General features: G+C 38.9%; 1 protein-coding gene across 1 annotated transcript in view; it reads left to right on the plus strand.

Moving 5' to 3' along the window:
* The window catches only part of cdc73 (cell division cycle 73, Paf1/RNA polymerase II complex component, homolog (S. cerevisiae)), a 38,027-nt gene extending 25,965 nt beyond the window's left edge, over positions 1-12,062 (plus strand). The window contains exons 12-17 of the mRNA XM_041991497.1: positions 1,904-1,939; positions 2,086-2,173; positions 3,958-4,119; positions 6,511-6,611; positions 6,923-7,064; positions 11,343-12,062. Coding sequence (XP_041847431.1) covers positions 1,904-1,939; positions 2,086-2,173; positions 3,958-4,119; positions 6,511-6,611; positions 6,923-7,064; positions 11,343-11,379 — 566 coding nt within the window. The 3' untranslated portion in view covers positions 11,380-12,062. The remainder of the gene's footprint in view (positions 1-1,903; positions 1,940-2,085; positions 2,174-3,957; positions 4,120-6,510; positions 6,612-6,922; positions 7,065-11,342) is intronic.
* Positions 12,063-19,302: the final 7,240 nt, after the last annotated feature.

Consider the following 19,302-nt stretch of genomic DNA (forward strand, 5'->3'; position numbering starts at 1 on the left):
GCCTGGCAGCTGTTAAGTCCTGCTGATCCAAATATTATCAAAGAAAACAAAAATTGTTTTTCAGGCCAGATTTTTGGAACAAGACTTCTTTTTTTCCTCTTCTGATATATTTAGCGGTTGACCGTACCACCAATTTAGCTCAGTGAACTTTGATCAGGTCAAGGACTCAGTAAAATCGACCCAATCCCTTCTACCCATAACACACGGACATGTGACCAAAGCCAGAAAATATGCTTCTGATTGGACGAATCTGCATCAGTGAAAGAACTTTTTGTCAGGAAGGAAATGTCACAAGTCTGTTTGGCTCCCACAGCGTTTTCCCTTTTTCATGTGACAGAGCAACAAAGCTGCATCTGTCCAGGACCCATTTACCCTGACAGATGCATGAAATGAAATGAAAAATACTTTATTCATTCCAGAGCAAAATTGCAATTTCCTTTATAATATATTAAGAAATATAATAATGAATCTATTTTAATATTTTAGTATATCCTAAATATTTAACCAAGAATCAGAAACCCTTAACATTTTAAATGTTTTTTCCAAGAGTGTCCTGGCCAAGATAGCAGCAGCTTCTAATAAATAAATGAGAAGAAAACCCAGATAGAAGGAAGTGAATAAGTACATGTGAATGTAACAAACAAAAATGCTTTAATGCATCATAAAAGCAGATTAAAACATCCGAACCTCAGGAATTGAATCACCCTCATCATTAAGCATTTATAACCAGACTGATCTGCATTTATATGTCTAAAATGTACATAAGTTTATGTAACGAAACCAGTTCCTTAAGATTAAAGTGATTTAGATGTTTATTCTAAGCAGACACAGCATTTATTTAGTATTCCAGTATTTTTTTAAGGCTTGTTGTCGGTCAATAAGTTGGAAACAGACCCAAAGTATAGAAAATACACTCATTTGCCACTTTCTCAGGTCCATTTAGCCAACACCAGGTTGGACCTCTTTTTCCTTCAGAACTGTCTTAATTCTTGGGGTCATAGATCAACAAGGTGTTGGAAACATTCCTCAAAGATTTTGCTCCATATTGACATGACAGCATCACACAGCTGCTGCACATCCATGATGAGAATCTCCCGTTCCACCACATCCCAAAGCTGCTTTATTGGACTGAGATCTGGTGACTGTGGAGGCCACTGGAGGAGAGGGAACTCATTGTCATGTTCTAGAAAGCAGGTGGAGATGATCTGAGCTTTGTGACATGGAGCATTATCCTGCTGGAAGTAGCATCAGAAGATGGACATGGTCATGTTGAATGTGGAGCTGAAATGGAAACTCATCAGACCAGAAATGTTTTTTATCTCCTCTTCAAACTTTGGTTGGAATTGTTGTTGCCTTTCAACCAGTCTGCCCATTCTCCTCTGACCTCTGACACATTCAGGTCCAGACATCTGCTGCTCTCTGGATATTTTCTCCTCTTCAGACCTTTCTCTGTAAACCCTAGAGATGGTTGTGTGTGAAAATCCCAGTAGATCAGTGGTTTCTGAAATACTCAAACCAGCAACTAACTTCAAAGCCACTTAAATCTCCTTTCTTCATCATTCTGATGCACAGTTTGAACTTCAGTAAATGGTTTTCACCACGTCTACATGACTAAGTGTGTTGAATTGCTGCCCTGTGATTGGCTGGTTAGATATTTGTTAGAAAGCAGTTAAACAGATGGACCTGATAAAGTGGCCGGTGAGTGTAGATGATATAATGTCAGGAATGCAGACGTCTTTGGATAATTTATTTCTGTCTTTATTTTTATGACCTTTTTTTTTATCGGTTGGTTCCGTTAGTGTTCAGGATGGTGGTCCGGTGGCTCTTTGAAACCTTTTAGTTTTGTCTGCGTGTTCTTCATATTAAATCATAAATGTCTGCGTCTTGTTTTCGGTCCCTCTAGTGTCACAAGCCAGACCGCCACCAAATCAGAAGAAAGGTACGTCACTGATCAGTTCACGTTCATTTTAGATTCTGTAAATCCTGTTATGTAACGTTATTAAAGCTCCAGTTTATGGAATTGATTTCATATTTTGACTGTCCTCACCTGTGGTGCAGTTTTTAATTTTTTTTTTTCCCCTGCAGGATCTCGTACCCCCATCATCATCATCCCAGCTGCCACCACCTCACTCATCACAATGCTCAATGCAAAGGATCTGCTGCAGGATCTAAAGTAAGTAGAAGTTCTGTTTGCATTAGCTGAAGTAGTTAAAGCAGGAAACAGACCATGATACAGGTGATGTGTTTTTATGTTACTACTGGTCTCTAACTGTCTCATCCTGTTCCTCATCTGTGTCTGATGCACTATTTGATGCTTTATCAGGCCAATACAGTAGAAGAAGAAGAAGCAGCTTTATTGCCATTGTATCAACGAAATTATGTCCAGCTGCAGAGAAATAGTATATATAAGAATCAGGTACAGAGAATATACACGGAAAGTATGAGGATATAAAGAACATAGTAAATTAAAAAAATAAATATAAACAGTTGTGTCCTTATATGCATAATTAATAGCAATAATTATGTATTCTAAGATTGATCTCAATGTTTTTCATCCACAAATGATGACAAGGCAAGTTTATCTGTACAGCACATTTCATGTACAAAGTGCTTCACATAAAACATTAATGCATTACAGCGGGTGCAGCGGAAGCACTAAAACAAACTCTGAAAGAAATAAAGACAAAAACTAAAGAAAAATAAGATAAAATGCAAGAAAAAAAGGTTGCCGTGTGAGGGATTAACAGCTCTTGTGACAAAAAGGTGTCAAAAAAATGAAAGTTTTTAACCCTGATTTAAAACTGCCATGAGGAGCATGAAAGCTGAACGCTGCCTCCATGTTTAGTTCTGACTCTGGGAACAGAGTTGTGTATATATATGCTAACATCTCGCCGAGCCTCTGCAAGTCATGCGAGAGTAAGGTCACATTCATCGGAAAAGAGGATGTATAAAAAAAATCGATCTCCAAGTTTTATGAATCAATAATGAATTTATTAAATTTGAATAGATTCAAATTAATAAATCTATTGTGTAAACGTTACAGATTCCACCTGCTCGTAATCAGTCTGCCCACGGTGGACGATGATTTGTTCAAGTCTGCTTTTGTATGACGGTAACTGTAGACGGTGTCTGAGATTGTTCAGATGTAATGTTGAAATATTGTAACCTGAAAGTTTTATGTTGAAGCTAAAGCCTTTGATTAAGAAGCAAAAACTTTGTTCTTCTTACCGGGGCCACTAGAGCAAAATAACGTCATTTTTTTCTCATGCTTTGGGATGTAAAACAGACCATTTTAATGAACAGCTGAGAATCTATGTAGCAGGTGGCATTTAAAGACACGGACCGCTACATGCTCAACCCGCCCTGTTACAGGCAAAGCTTCTCATTAAGAATGAAATCATAGGGACAATGGTTCATTGCAGTAACACCCGCCCCATCGCGGATGAAGCTTCTCGCGGAGTATGACTGCACCGGACCAAAACAAACTTTTTCTTGTGGCCTTGAAAACAAGAACAACGTTCTCGCTTCTTGCGGAGGATTTAAAGCTTACGCTCATCAGCGAAATATTTTTGTCCAGTTCAATAAAGTTCCCAGTAACAAAGCTGATGCTTTTATCGCCTCGTTTACAGTCTAGCGAGACATTTAAAACTAAAATAGAAGGAAAGAGTTCCATTGTGCCATTATTTTGCCAAAATTTATCACTAAAATGAAAACAAAAGAAAAATGGAACATGTGAATTTTGTCACGCCACTCAAAGTGTCGCCACAGAAAGCTTCCTCAAAATGTTGGCTTTGATCAGCTGTGTAGTTGCTTCTTTTCCATCCACACGACAGTACAACATGGCCGATCAGGTAAGACAGAGGATGCAGGTTCGGCTGTTTGTGTGAAGTGAAAGTTGTGATGGGAGCAGCTCCATGTCTTCCTGGGAAAGGTGAAGCTTTGTTTGTTTTGTACCAGGTTTGTCACATCAGAAGAGAAGAAGAAGCAGGGCATCCCGCGAGACAACGAGGTTTTGCTTCAGAGACGCAAGGATCAGATCCAACCCGGAGGCGCGACGCTGAGCGTCACCGTCCCGTATCGTGTCATCGATCAGCCGCTGAAACTGGCCCCACAGGACTGGTGAGAATCCGATTTAAAAAGCTTGTTTCATTATCGACACATTGATGATTGAACAAGGACGGTTTTATTTAAACAGCGATTATCAAGAAGATTCTCCAACAGTTTCACCAGTTCACCATGGTTCACATGCACGACTCAGGGTTGTGCACGTCAATTTAACTTATACAATTTCTCCCATTTAATCATAGGAAACCAAATAAAGGATCAAGATTAATGCTTGATTAACAATGCAGGCCAATATTAATGATGAGAAATAGTCTTTAAAGATGTGTGGTATTTATGTGAAATTGTTCGTGCTCCACCCAAATTCCCTGAAAAAAGACATCTGACTAAATAAAGGACAAATAAATAATAATAAAAACACCTTTTCTCTTAAGTAAAAGTTAAAGATCTTAATTAACCCCCTGAGGGAAGCTAAAATAAAGGGTGAAGTTATAATAGAATTGCTTTATTTTAATTAAGTTTATTATTATTGATTTAATAAATTATTTAATGTCATTTATGCAAATAATTCAGTTATTTAATACTTTTTTATCAAAACAATTATTTATAGATCATATATAGACCAACAGACAGATATCGACCTCCACCAATAACTAATAAAACCGACGGAAATTCTAGAGCAGCATTCCCTTAAAGCAGTAAATAAATAAATAAGCAATAAATAAAATCAGACAGTTAAACGCTAGCTGATAAAAGTAACAATAACAGTACATCACCCCTCCCAACAAATTTACTAAGTTTAAAAGAGGATTTAAAGGTTCAGATGTTTTGTATCTGAGTGCAGCAGGTGAAGAGGTCTACAAGGCTCTAACAGAAAAAGCCTGGAACATACCAGGGGCCTTATTTATAAAAGCAAACTACAGGTGGCGTCTGCTGCGCAAAAAGCAAATGCTGCGCACTTCTACTTTCAGATTTATAAAAGCCTGCACACGCACGTCCTACACCTGTTTCCGTTCATAAATCAGAATCAACTCTGAAGTGAGCTCACGTGAGGAAGCTCCTTCCCACGCCCACATGCTGGCTATAAATGGTCAGGCGGACGCCTGTAATACATATTCATCACATCGTTTGCATGATGGCTCGGGAGGGAAAAGGAGTTAAGAAGGGGAATTTTTCGAGGTGTGAGACTATAATTGGTGGGAACGGCGTGGGCATTATTTGTGTCAGAAGGGCAGAATAGTGGGTGGCTGCCAACGCAGCATCAGTACACAAGACATTCCAGAGGAGGCTGAAGTTCGAATCCCTGACAGGTGAAAAGCGTCTGCTAAATTACAGTAATGATACCGGTGATTTGTTTTAATTTATAGAATAAATATGTACAGATGCATCTGAGATTGTTTGCAGTTTATTTAATATTTCTTTCTAGTTGCTGGGTGCTCCAGCTGGGTGGGCGGTGCAGAGGGACACAATCACTATTAATGAGGTGGCCAAGGAGGAGTTGCTGGAAATAAAGACTGTCTGGACGGAAATTGGGACAACAATTTAAAAAAACAAGCATTGTGTAAGAATAAATAAAAGGAAATCCACCTCTTGTGTGTTTTATTAGCGTTGCGTCACTTCTAGACCTCCAGCCTCCAGTCTCCGTCCCGCTCTGCTGAATGACTTTCTGACCTGCTGGCAGCAGACTGTCACCTTATTTAGCTGGATGTGTTTTATAACATGCAAGTTTTGTTTCACAATGACAGAACATATTTTAAAGGTTGAGGTTTTTATTAATATCATTTCTCTTTTTCCTGAACATCCTTTTTTTCCCCCCGAGCATGAACTATTAGAATTTATATTGAATGTATGTCTTTATTCATTTCTACAAACAACTTTAATATCTAACATGTGGTGTGAAAGGTAATAGTGGGTTGTGCACAAATGTCTCACATTTCACATAATTTCCTCAATTTTATTCTGTACCGTTGGTGTCGCAGTTTCCCTTTTTTCCAGATTATGTGTGTACACCTGGGTCAGAGTTGTCGTGGAAGTAGAAACATTTATAAATCCCAAAAAGTTGACTTTATTTGGCGTTCACAAGTTTTGTACCTACGTCAGCTTTATAAATAAGGCCCCAAGTCTGAGGTCAAGCCTGAGACGTATGTCGAGGCCATTTAAGGTTTGGAAGGTGAGAAAATTAAAGTATTTTTATACACCTCATGTGAGCTGTTTAATTCTGACTGATGCTTAACCAGAACAGAAACTAGTCCAGCTGCATTTCAAGAGGCCACCAGTGAGAAAGTTGATGGAACCACACAAGTCATCAGCTTCACACCACCTCGTGACATAATTCTCCAAAACCGCCTCAGTTTTCTCTTTGTCTCAAAAAGCTTGTAAAAGCTGGGAAAATGCCCGCTTTGAGTGATTTTTGAAGTTGTGGCATTAACTGGGCATGTGTCCCTGCAGGGATCGAGTGGTGGCCGTGTTCGTGCAGGGTCCTGCCTGGCAGTTTAAAGGCTGGCCGTGGCTGCTGCCCGACGGATCTCCTGTCGACATCTTCGCCAAAAGTGAGTGTTGCAGACTGTCAGGTTTTTGGAGAAATCGGTTACGCCCTCACAGCAGAGCAGCTGCCAGACAAAGTGGCAGCAGCATTTAGCTGGTTTATAATTTATTTAGCTTTTTCCCCCACCCAACTGAAGAAGAATAATTCAGGAGCAGGAAAAACTCAACTGGTCCATCGTGTTCTGGAGATGATCGCTTTGCTAAATTGATCCATTTAGATTAAACTCTGCCTTATTTTTTCCCGCTAGTGTTCACAAACTCTCTGCAGCAGCATTGCGCCGTTTTAAAAACAAAACTGTGATTTTTTTTCCTCCAGTTCGAGCCTTTCATATGAAGTACGATGAGGCGAAGACCGATCCCAACGTGCAGAAGTGGGATGTGACCGTCCTGGAGCTGAGCCGCCACAGGCGCCATCTCGACCGCCCCGTCTTCTTGCGTTTTTGGGAAACTCTTGACAGGTACTTCTTTTTCTGCACTTTCACTTTTAATCTGATCTACGTTGTTTATAAAGCACATGAAAAGAAAAATACACGTTGTTGATGTGCTGTAAATACATATAAACAGACATTAAACACAGCCAGAGATCCTGAACATCAAATAACATTAAATTTGTAAAACACAAATATGGTGAAAGTAGAAAAGTAACACTAAAAGAAATTAGAAAGCATCTTTACATTAAAAGACAACCAGAGACCACTAGAAAGGTTTGGTTGAGATCAACATACAGAACAATACAGTAGTCCAGACAAAAGGTTATAAATCCATAAATCCCGTATTATGATTATGTCCCATCTTGTTTGAATTCTGGCTTGTGTTGTTCTTACTCTCAAATGTAAGTCGCTTTGGATAAAAGCGTCTGTTAAGATTAAACCATTTTCCCTTTTGACAACATTTTATTTAATTAAACTAACTTCTGGTTATACAGGTGATCCCATTGATGCCCAGTGTTTCATTTCTGTCAGAAAAACTTTCAATACTGTAGTAAAAACAGACAATAAATATCCTGTAATAGCATCGTACACACAGGGTGTTAAAAACCGGAACAAGCTCCCAGTGATGATTTCATAAGGTCACATGTAAGTCTTTTTAAAGTCTGCAAACAGAACTGAGACAGTTCCAGGTCTATTTGTAACATTTTCCATGATAACAGGGCAGACGTGGAGAAAGCCGTCTTCCTGCACATCAGTAAAAACCCATAGAACTGAAAATCTGAAAAAGTCCTGAGACCACAAACTTTAAATAGATTCTCTGTGCAACATAAAGTCTAGAAAAAAAAGGTCAAGGAACTAGAAATAGATTTATAAGTGAAATGATATCAGTGGATACCCTGCATGAAGCCATTGAAGACTGATCAGTGCATATAAAATACAGAGGTGTATTAAAAGCGCTCAGCTTACAGACCTACATAAAATCCGATTCTAAAACTTCTGCTGGCCAAAACACCAGCAAATAAACAATCTGCCAACATGAGCCATGTTGAAGGAAAGAACATCCCTCTCAGCTCGGGTCTACTGATGATCCCAGAACACCAGTTTCATCAAGCCTTGGCTGTTAGGGATGAGAAGATTTCAGCACTTCAGAGACATGATGATTGGCTGAATCAGCTAAAAGAACTACATGATCAGGTTCATAAAAGTGAGATCATGCAGTCATCAGCTTCGAAGCAGGTTCAAAAACTTGAAGCAGAACTCAGTGAGGAGAAACTAAAAAGGGAATTTGCTGAGGCTTCTTTAACTGAGCTGTAATGTAAAACTGACCAAGCCAAGACCGAACTGAGCCAAGTCTACATCCAGCTTCAAGGTCTACACGATGCCACTGAGGACCAAACGGCTCTCGTGGCTGAGGACGATAAGCTAAACAGGCAAATTAAATCTCAGCAATCTGCGTCTGAAAAAGAGACGGCCACCCTGTATGCTGTACTTAGGAAGAAAACCAATCTACATGCAGACCTTTCCAGCAGAGTCGGCCATCTGGAAGCAGCGCTGAGAGAACAAAGACGTTGAAAGCTGAGACCTGCTTGGCCCAAAAGGTGGAGGAAGCATCTCACATTAAGGCTGCTCTGGTCCAAGCTCAACAAGTATATGAGGAGCAGAAACATAGCTGGGAGCAGAACAAGCATCGTCTCCTGGTTGAGCAGGAAGAATGAGAAGCTAGCTTAAACATAGAACTAGAAAAACAGGAGAAAAAATTGCAGGAGGAAAAATCAGAGCTTCTAGAAATAATATCTACTCTGTATAAGTCTAGACAAGAGAGAGAACAACAGACAAAATGCTCTATGGAGAGCTTACAGACAAGAATTCAGAATCAAGAAGAGCTGATGAAAATAGAGTAGAAACCCAAAAATCGGCTTAAGCTTGGTACACACACAACGATATTTGGACTGTTTTTGTCCTGATTTGGCCTCATCCAGACCACCATCATTCCCTTGTCCTATATGTCCTCTTCCATGCTGTGTTGTGTTTTCCAATTGTTGCTATGATTCTTCTTCGTTTTTTTACCGGTTGTTGCTATGGTTCTTCTTCTACGTTTCGACCTTTGTCCAGCTCGGAGGACTAGATTGTAGAAGAGTTGCAGGACCGCATCGTTATGTGTGTGTTGTTCTGTGATTACATTTTCGGAGCACACCACACACAATGCGATCAAAACTGATTTTTTTATCTTCACGTGTGAGGTCTCGACCAGATGAAAAATCTCATACGATTAAAAAATTGTATGAGATGAGAAAAAATCTCAGGTTTTAGGCATTCAGTTTCAGCTGACTCATGTTGTACATGCATGCTGTACACTACCCACAGATAGTGCGCCAGCACTTTATGCTTCACTCTTGTGGCTTTGTTGTTTTGGACACGTTTGATGCCACAGTCTCGGCTCGTGCTGAGCCTGTTTGGTGGTGGGGGGGTCTGAGATGTGCTCACTGCGCAGCTGCTTGCACAGCTCAAGAATGAGCAAACTCCGGGTCATTCTGGCACCCTGCAGCTTGGGATGAATACTACCTCAGCATCTTGTCAAGGATGTCTGCTCCTAACTTGGTCCTATTGTAGTAAGATGAGCTGCCCATTTCTCCCTCCTGAGTCATGATTCATTTGTTGGAGCACAGCCAAAATGTGTTCCTCATTTATCTTTCTGCTCCTGTTCATTTGTCATTATTATTGGATCTATCACTAGTCTAAGCACAATCTTTGCTGCATCTATCCTGGCCTTCACTATATAATAGGCAATTGTCCTTTTTATTAAATTAAGTCTATGTTGACTTACTGAAATCTACAGTTTCATCTGTCTGGATTTGGTAGCCATAACAAACGATTGAATCAATAAGCGGAAGTTCTGTCGTTTTTTGGGTGCCAGGATCTGGTTGCCTAGCAACCTGTGCTACTCTCAGTATTTTCACATGGTTTTCTATGGCGTCAAAATGACTCCCTCTGCGGTTTTAGGTACACAGTATACAATCATAATCTTTTTATTTTGTATCACAAAAATATAGACAAAAATGGGCATTTTAAGAAAAGTCATGAAGTTAAATTTAAGGGAGTTGCATGAGGTTCAAAATGCAAATGGGGTAAAAATGGCCCCTTGGTGGGTCTAGTGTTAAACCTGGTCAAACAAAACAAAATCAGTAAAGCAAACAAAACAAACTGTTCAGTTCTAAAATTCACAACAGTGGCTGCCAACCTCCACCAAAGAGTTGAAAAAGAAATGGACAAAAATACCCGAGGAGGCCATCAGTCAAGACACCTCATCAACCAAATCAGGCAACATCAGTCATTTTGTTTTTAGGGCAAATAAATTTGTGTGTAATACGAATAGAAATGGTAAGAAGTGCCAGATTTTTGAAAAATGTCACAAAGCAGGAGGAGATTTGTCACCAGAGAACCTCAGGGCTGAAGAGACTGTTGATGTTTTTAAAAAAGAGGCTCAAGATCTCTTTAGCTTAGCTTTTAACAAAATTTTATTTCGTCTTAATTTATTTTTTATTTTATTTTACATTATTTTATTTTCATTTTTCTCAACTGTATTACTTTGTATGTTTATTTATTATTCATTCTTAGCTGTTCTTATTGTTTCTTTGGTTATTTAATCTGTTTTAACTCCAGTGTTTTCCTCATGGGGATCCTCCATGCCGGGGGTTTTTCTGCTCGGTCTGGGGGTTGTTGCCACGGTGATCGTCCTTGTCTGGGTGGCTTTATGGCTGTGGTGTGGGCCCTGATCTGTCCTGATCAGGGTGGTTGCCGTGGTGGCAGCCGCTGTAGGACATGAGTAGACTGGCTCCTGGTGTGGATGGATCCTCATGATATTGTTTCCTCACAGCAGCGTCACGCCAGATGTTTATCACTCTTAGTATTTTATACCTACATTCAGTTTAGAGACAATGATTGATGATGATAATCGGGGGAGGGGGGTTGCTTTGTTTGTGTGTGTGTGCATGCAACTGTGTGAAAGACAGTGTTTTTTTTTTTTATCTATTTTGATGTGTGTGAAGGCTTGTTTTATTTTTAATATGCATGATTTTTTTTTCCATGTAAACCACTTTGTGTTGCCTTCTGTATAAAAAGTGATTTATAAATAAAGTTAAATTGACTGATTGAAGATGCACAAAAGTAGAACTGGGACAAGAACTGAGCCTTGGGGGACCCCATAGGAAAACTGTGCTGTAGATGAAGATTCATCTACTTGTAATCTCTTAAAACACTGACACTCAGACTCACAGTTCCTTTCTTGACTTCCCTTTCTTCTTTCAGATACATGGTCAAACACAAATCTCACCTCAGGTTCTGAGTCCTGGTCGGAGTCGACCTTTGAAAGTCCCACAAACTTCCAACTGTGTTCGGTCCACATTTGTCGTCATCCAAGCTGCCAACCATCTTCCGACATGACCCCCCAGGAACAGGAGTAAAGAACACGCAGGATTTGTTGCTCTGGACTTCACAGCAGATATAGTTTTGTTTTTTCGCTGTTGTAATTGTTTTCTAATGTTTTCAGGTGGTTACACAGAAATACCAAAATATGTTTGATATAAAAAAGTTAACCGACTGTGGAAACAGTTAAATCAACATTTTCATTTTTCTGAGGCTTCCAACTCAGATCTGTTCAGATTGAGGGAAAACGTAAACATTACTCTGGCCACAAACAAGAAGTCGCCGAGTTTGAGGGAAGAGACTTTATTCCACTTTTATTTTGCGTGTTTGTGGTCTGAATGTACATACATGATGGAAGCTCTCTGAGCAGGGAGGAGCGCTTGCAGGTGATTTGTTCATATGTTAGAAAACTACTCTGCTCGAGCTCAGCGATTCAACTCAGTAAGTTCATAGTTGAGTTTCTGACAGATGAGCACATTTATTGGTCATGCAATGACTTTGTTAGTCTTTTTCTTCTTCGTTGGTGTTGTAGATGAGCAAAATGATGGAAGGTATTGCTTTAAGTCATCACATGAAAATAGACAATAAAATCTTTGAGATTCATGTTTGTGTTTTGTGTGCTGCATTGAAAATGCTTAGATTGTTTAATAAGAATTACAATGCTGGTCCACCTAGCATTGCCACCTAGGTTTTTCTCCTCATGAGTCAGTATAGGAACATGAGCTGTTAAAGTAGACTGCTAGCTTGCCTTCTGCTTTAGCCTTGTTTGGATTTGAGGAATGTGGATAGCATTTATATTCCCACATTTACAAGATAATTTCCATTTTAGAAGAAATATATCCCCACTAATTCCAATGCAGGCGATGCTGGAGCCAGTTCCAGCTGTTACTAGGCGAGATACCGTGACCTCAGTAAAGTGTCCCTTATGGACTGACTTTGCCCAGTCCCTGCTTTAGGCCATGTCCTGCAGGTTTTAGATGTTTCCTTGCTTTAACACCTGTCTCAAAGTAATGGGTCATTGTGCAGAACTTGATGACAAGCTGTTGGATCCATTAGATTTTATTCAGGTGTGTTGAAGCAGGGATCTGAAACCTGCAGGGCCATGGCCTTTAAAGACCAGAGTATCAGAAATCTTGTTTAAAAGCTCCGTTTATCCATTTTCGTCTGAAAGATTTTAATTCACATGTTTATGTATTTATACTTGTGCAATCAAAACAGATGTATTCATTTAAAAACATAACTGTAATCATCATTACAGAATCACTGTGTATATAATAAAATGTGACACCCAAATACTATAACGCTATAACTAAAATCAGCAGGTTTTTTTCAAAATAACTAGGCCTGTCAAAATGTACGTTAATGCAAACAATTTGTGGAATTGAAACATTATTTTTTTAACACATGCAGGTTTATCTACTTGTTATATCACAACTAGCCACTCTGTTCACACTCCTTACCAATTGGTGGCAATAATGCCCCAAATTGTTGCATTCCCACCACCAAGAAAACCAACAGAAGAAGACAAAGAAGCCATGATGGTGACCAGAGCCGGATGGAAGTCTGAGAATATAAAAAAGAAGGAAAACTCAATAAAAATCACTGTCATTTGCAGATAGAGCAGCAAGGAGTTGTTTCATTTATTCAGCAGCATTGGTTGGTTTGTCTGTTCACAACATAACGTCAAAGGTTATGGACGGATTTTTTCAGGAAATCTCACAAACAATAAGGAAGAACAGATTAGATTTTGGAGGTCATCCCGATCACCGCCTGGATGGATCCAGGATTCTTTTTGAAAGGATTCCTCACTATGGGGAGAAAGGGATAAATTTGCCATTACAGTTTCTAATTAAACGATAATGCCCACAATCATTGACAAAAAAAAAAAAAAAAAACTAAAGATAAAATTGCTTGGTGGAGGTCTGCGCTCTTGAGTGCTTCTAGTATTTTGGAATGTGAATAATCGTGATAATTTCACAGCATTTTTGTGGTTTATAACAATAAACATTTTAAAGGTTTGACAGCCCTAATGTTAGTAGATTCAAATTTAAATACATGAGAATTTTCTAAAATTAAATCTCTAAAGCTCATCATCAGTAATCAAATCATCTTTATAGTTATTTTAAATGTTCTCTTCTTTGTGTGCATATATTCACCTTTTTAAAGATCTATCATTACAATTCTAATTAAGAGTCTACATTGTGCTATTGGTTTATTTACATTAAAACTAGTCAAGAGTAGCATGTTTGACCAGACTGAATAGTTCACATTCTTTTAATTATATCTTGTTAACATGCCAAAGTTTACAAAGCTATTAAAAAAAAGAAAAAAAAAAGATTGACAACATGGAGATGAAAAAAAATCATTTTCAAGTGGCAGAGGTTTCATCCACCTTCTTATTTAGCTGATAAAAAATAACTTCTTGGTCAAAAAGGGGTTAGAGCCTTCCATTAATAAAGGTCCTACATCACTACTCATTTGTTTGCCTAATGTAAACGAACATGACTAAGATCTTTTCCACAACTAGCTAAGGAAAATCATGTACAGTTTATTAGTGAAGCCTTAAAGGACGGTGGGAATGTGAGGAAGATGTGGCCAGAAAAAATCTTGAATGACTATAATTGAAAATCAAACTGAAAGATCAGGTGAAATCACGGTCAGATTTAATAGAGTAAAGATATTACACACAATGCTAAACTCACAGCAAACAAACAGCCATGTAGCCTGAAGAAAACCACTCATCGGTGAAGCTAATTAAAAAGAAGGAAATAATAATAAATAAATAAAAAACTTTAATTTAATTTGACGTGAAGTTTGAAGGTTGGACTGATGAGGTCTGGTGAGTCCAGACTGACCCTGGGAAGAATAGCAATTAAAGTCCTACAGCCATAAAACCAGAATCTTCTATGGTCTGTGAAGGCAGCGCCGATCTGTAGAAGTTTCAGCTGCTGGACTCTGGAGTTCAGCAACATCCTGGGCCCAAAACTAGATGACTAGAGTCTATAAAAAGGGGGCGAAGAGTTAATTTCAATCTTTTCTTCCTGACTGGACACACCAGAGAGCAGCAGAGGCCTCGTCTGGTGGAAAGTTATGTTTGGTGGGGATGAAAATCTTGGAGTGGTTGCTGAGGTAAAACAGCTGAGACTGAATTCCTAAGCAGTTTGGTTTGGAATTTATTCAGCTGATCCATTGAATGGGCCATTTTTATTTTGTCTTAGACATTTGGCTGTTTTAAAGGGAAGGTTCATCAGGAGAGTTTTTGCATGTGTTTTGTCGGGCTTTGAGTTACTATTATTTGTTTATTTTGCATGGTAGTATTTTGGTTTATAACATATCGCTCTACCTGAGCCTCCCCACTGACACTGACTGACTGCCCCACTTTGTTTTGTTTGTCTTCCATTTCTTTTGTTTGCTGAGTCCAGCTAAGTGAAAATACTATTCCACTCTTTTTATGACATGTCCAACATTTAAACCACTAATTCAAGTTTTTAAGTATTTTATTCTATTGTAAATAAATTGATCTTTTGAGCATCGTGGTCTTTTGTTCCAGCTTCTTCTGTTTTTTAGGTTAGATATTACTTGGTCACACCTGATGTAAAAATACATCAGCTCAATGATTAACGACCTAAAAGCCTTGATCCAAATAGAAAATATCCTTCATTAGAGTTTGATATTTTAGGATTTGTTGTTTTGGGTTTTTTCCCCTCTGTTTTAATGCAGGATTATCTAACAGGGTCTCATTTCCAACAGTGACACAATAAACGCTGGTATAAAGGCAGAGCATCACCCTCAATTTTTCATTAATATGTTTCATTTCTACCATGTAGAATAGAAGCTCTCATTATCATCTTTACATGGAAATGAGCCTTTATACTATAAAATGTTATTTAACCTCATCTTAAAACCAGAGGAATGCATTACTGGTAAACATATATAGTAACCTCACATCTGTGGGCTCACAGAGAGGAACAATACCTTTGTTCTTGAGCATAATTCACTGAGGCTGGAAGCTGTAAGCTGATCAGCTGACAAAACCATGATTTTTATAATTCAACATGAGTGGAATTGATTGTGTTGCATCAGTATGTGGTAATATATAAATCTCTGGATCCTTAATTGAATCAAATCAAAATTATCTTGTGGCAGAATTGATGATATTAAGAAACAACGAATCATTATCCACTGAATCAATTTGAATGATAATATTGATAAGGTATGAAATGAAATGTAATGACCAGGTTTTCTTAATATTGGAATTTTTCTTTCCTGATGGCAAGATTATATGATGACAATACCAGGATTTATCATTTTCAATATAGTTCAGTTATCATAAGACATCATTTTTAAGCACAGATTGGCCAGAGAGCCAAGACCAGGGATCACTTGTTCCGGTCCTTGAGATCTACCGTCCTGCAGGTTTTAGTGTTTCTCTGGTACCTTATTTGAATGAAAAGGTTCTCCAAAATCTTGACAACATCTGCACCAGCCTGTTAATTAGCCATTGATTTGAGTCAGGTGTGTTGGAGCAGGGAAACACTAAAACCTGCAGGATGGTAGATCTCGAGTCCTCGAGTTGCTGACTGACCCCTGGCCTAGACCAAAATCCTTTAAAGCTCAACGCAAGAAAAAAACCTGGACAAAAATTGTATTTTTGTTTTTTATCCGAGATCTTTTTGGGCCCTTTAACAAAATGTAGAAAAAAATTAACATAAATAATTTTTGCATTTATTACCACATGATATGTCAAACGTATTGTAGTGAAAAGTGTTTCCACCAGCGAGCAGAAGAAGTATTTGAGTACAAGAGTTTTGGGCAAAGTTTTTACTATAAAGTGCTGCAAAAGGTCTCAGAAACTGTATGTATTAATTATGATACAGACTACATTAAAGTATTAAAGTGGCACTAAGTAACTGTCTGACCTTAAAACTCAATGCTTCATATTTTCTTTGATGGCACGGTGACATTAATTATGCACATTCTTGGACCCTTTGTTGCCCTGCAGCACCTCCTGGCTGAGAAACTGCCCTTCACAACCTTTGTGTGTTGCATCATTACGTTACAGCCGGTTTTTTGCTCACACGCTAGCAACTATATATCAGTACACTGGCCATTTTGAATGTGCACCATGGTAATAAAGGAAATTCTGCATAGAATCCCAGTGAAGTTTGTTTAAACTTTACCTTTATTTTTTTAAAACAGGAAAATGTGCAGATATACTTGCACTAATCAACCAATTTATAAGGTTCACCTTTCTAACATTAGGTTGGACCCACTTTTTCTGTCAGAGCTGCTTTCATTCTTGGTGTCACAGATTCAACAAGTTGTTGGAAACATTCCTCAGAGATTTTGCTCCATATCAACATGACAGCATCACACAATTGCTGCAGATTTGTCAGCTGCATCTATGATGAGAATCTCCCGTTCCACCACATCCCAAAGCTGCTCTAGATAGTGTCGTTTCCACCAACGGGTGTGGGTTGGGACGGTTAGGGTACAGATGTGGTTTGTAAACTGTGATCTTGTTGCATTCCCACAGCCTGATGGTGGAGTATCAGTCGGATGGCAATAAATGCCTCAGCTTAAACAGCATGATGCCAGCGCAGCACAGCACCTTTCTTAAAGTATGACCAAAACATGTATCAGAAATAGAGGAGAATAGTGGTCATCCAACAGTTTGTGTTCCAACAGCTGCTCTGCTGGACTGAGATCTGGTGACTGTGGAGGCTGTTGGGGTACAGTAAACTCATTGTCATGTTCTAGAAAGCAGTTGGCAATGATCTGAGCTTTGTGACATGGTGCATTATCCTGCTGGAAGTAGCCATCAGAAGATGCTATACTGTGAACATAAAAGGATGGACATATAGCGGGCGTATAAATAGAGGGTTTATTTATGAAACAACAAAAAATGTTGCACAGAATAACTAAATGAGTAACTCAAGACCAGAAAAACAGAAACCAAAATTAAGAAGCCGATTTAAGGTCCATTTGTTCTCTACACTAAAGACGGCTATAGAGCCTTCCATCCGTCTCCTTCGCCCTTTATGTGCATAATTTGATCAGTTCTCAGAGCTTACGGATGCTTACCCGATGTAGCAAATAGAGCAGTACCACTGGAATCCTTGGGGCAGTGTTGAGCAGTATAGCTAATGTATGATCAGCAAAAGGAACAAAGAAGAAACTGCGACGACTTTAATGGCTGCACACACCACCATCTACTGTCTGCTTCCATAGAGGCTTGTTATGCTCTATAGACCATATCAAATGAATTCAGCTGGCGTAGCAGCAGAGATTTGATTTAATTCAGTTCAGTTCAGCTTTATTTGTATGGCTTCAGTTCACACCTGTGTGGCGGATTCCCTCGTCTTCAAAATAAAGATTGGAACCTTTGTTTAATCGTGACTGAATTAAACAATCTCTGAGGATTTTCTCTCCTTACAGACTAACAGTCTCACTCCCAAAGTGGGGGTCTGACTCATATTTATGACTTGGTTTCCAGCTCCACAGGTCAACAAAGGTCGACTATTCCCAACATGGACTGGAAAGGACTTCATTAGGTTATTTACGAGACCTGGGAAATTTTTGAACTTTAATCCTCTGCAACATAAATTTGCTTTTTAGTTAACAACCAAAGGATCCCAGATGCAACTCTTCATCCCAATGTCCACTTTGAAACTGTTTCTTACTAAACTTGTGTTTTCCTTCAACTGATAAACGGAAACCCCCTTTAACAGGACACCTGGACACACCAAGAAACGTTTATCTTAACATTCCAGAGAGTAATAAAGTGTCTTAATGTTTCTCTATGTCCCAGCAAGAGGAGACAAAGACTTTGTGTGAAGAGTAAAAGATCATACTTTTACTAGTCAACAATGTTCATTTAAATAGATATATATATATATATATATATGTGTGTTTTATCTTGATACCATGCGCATGCATATAATCATTATCATTTTGTACAAGGTTTGATCAACAAGCTTGATTAATTGGTGACCTGAAACTTTATTACTGTGTTTGTGTGAGATATAACCTTTTTACTATTTTTCTTGTCTTTTCGATGATTCACTGATGGATTTTAATGATGTCTCATTTAAGGCTTTAATAACTTGGATATATAGATATATTCACAAAATGTTTAATTTGATAACTCTTTACAAAATGACCAGACCAACCCCTCTGGATCTGCTATCTGACCCAAAACCAGCCCACAAGACTGTTATTGGTCAAGATAATGGTCACACATCCCTCCATGGGGTGGGTCTTCAAAACTAACACTTTTAAACTCAGCACAAAGAGTTTAGTTCCTCTTGCTCTTCTTTTGGCCCTTCCTTCTTGGCCTTCCTCCGTTGCTCTCTGCCTTAAGTGGACTTCAAGTCCTCTTCAACCCATCCTCTCCAGACATGGCCTTCTTTCAGAGTTAGGACACTTGGTCTGAACGCCAGAGAGAGGGAGAGATGCTGCCAGAGGATTGAGTTTGCAGTGATGTGAAGAACATCACCCGATTCTAAGTTGGTGCCTGCATACAAGATGCATGATTGATCAATTTTTGGCTCTTTTTGGACTCCGTAGTTCATTCCCTTTTTCCAGCTAGTACTTCGCTTTTCTTGAGTTATGTTTTTATCTTTTGGACTTTTAATATAGATCCTAAATAGATCCTACAGAGTTTCTTTTTTTGGACTGACCTAAAGCTGGACATTTTCATCTTTGCCATATCACCGCAAGTCATCCACTGTCCATCATCGATACCACCAGTCGAGCCGCGGGAGAGTCCGCATCCGCAGAGCTGCCTGATCCAAACCTTCGGACCACCACGTGACACATCTTCTGGCCTTCTGGAAGTCGC

This window comes from Melanotaenia boesemani, chromosome 8 (assembly GCF_017639745.1).
Source record: "Melanotaenia boesemani isolate fMelBoe1 chromosome 8, fMelBoe1.pri, whole genome shotgun sequence".
Classification (NCBI taxonomy): domain Eukaryota; kingdom Metazoa; phylum Chordata; class Actinopteri; order Atheriniformes; family Melanotaeniidae; genus Melanotaenia; species Melanotaenia boesemani.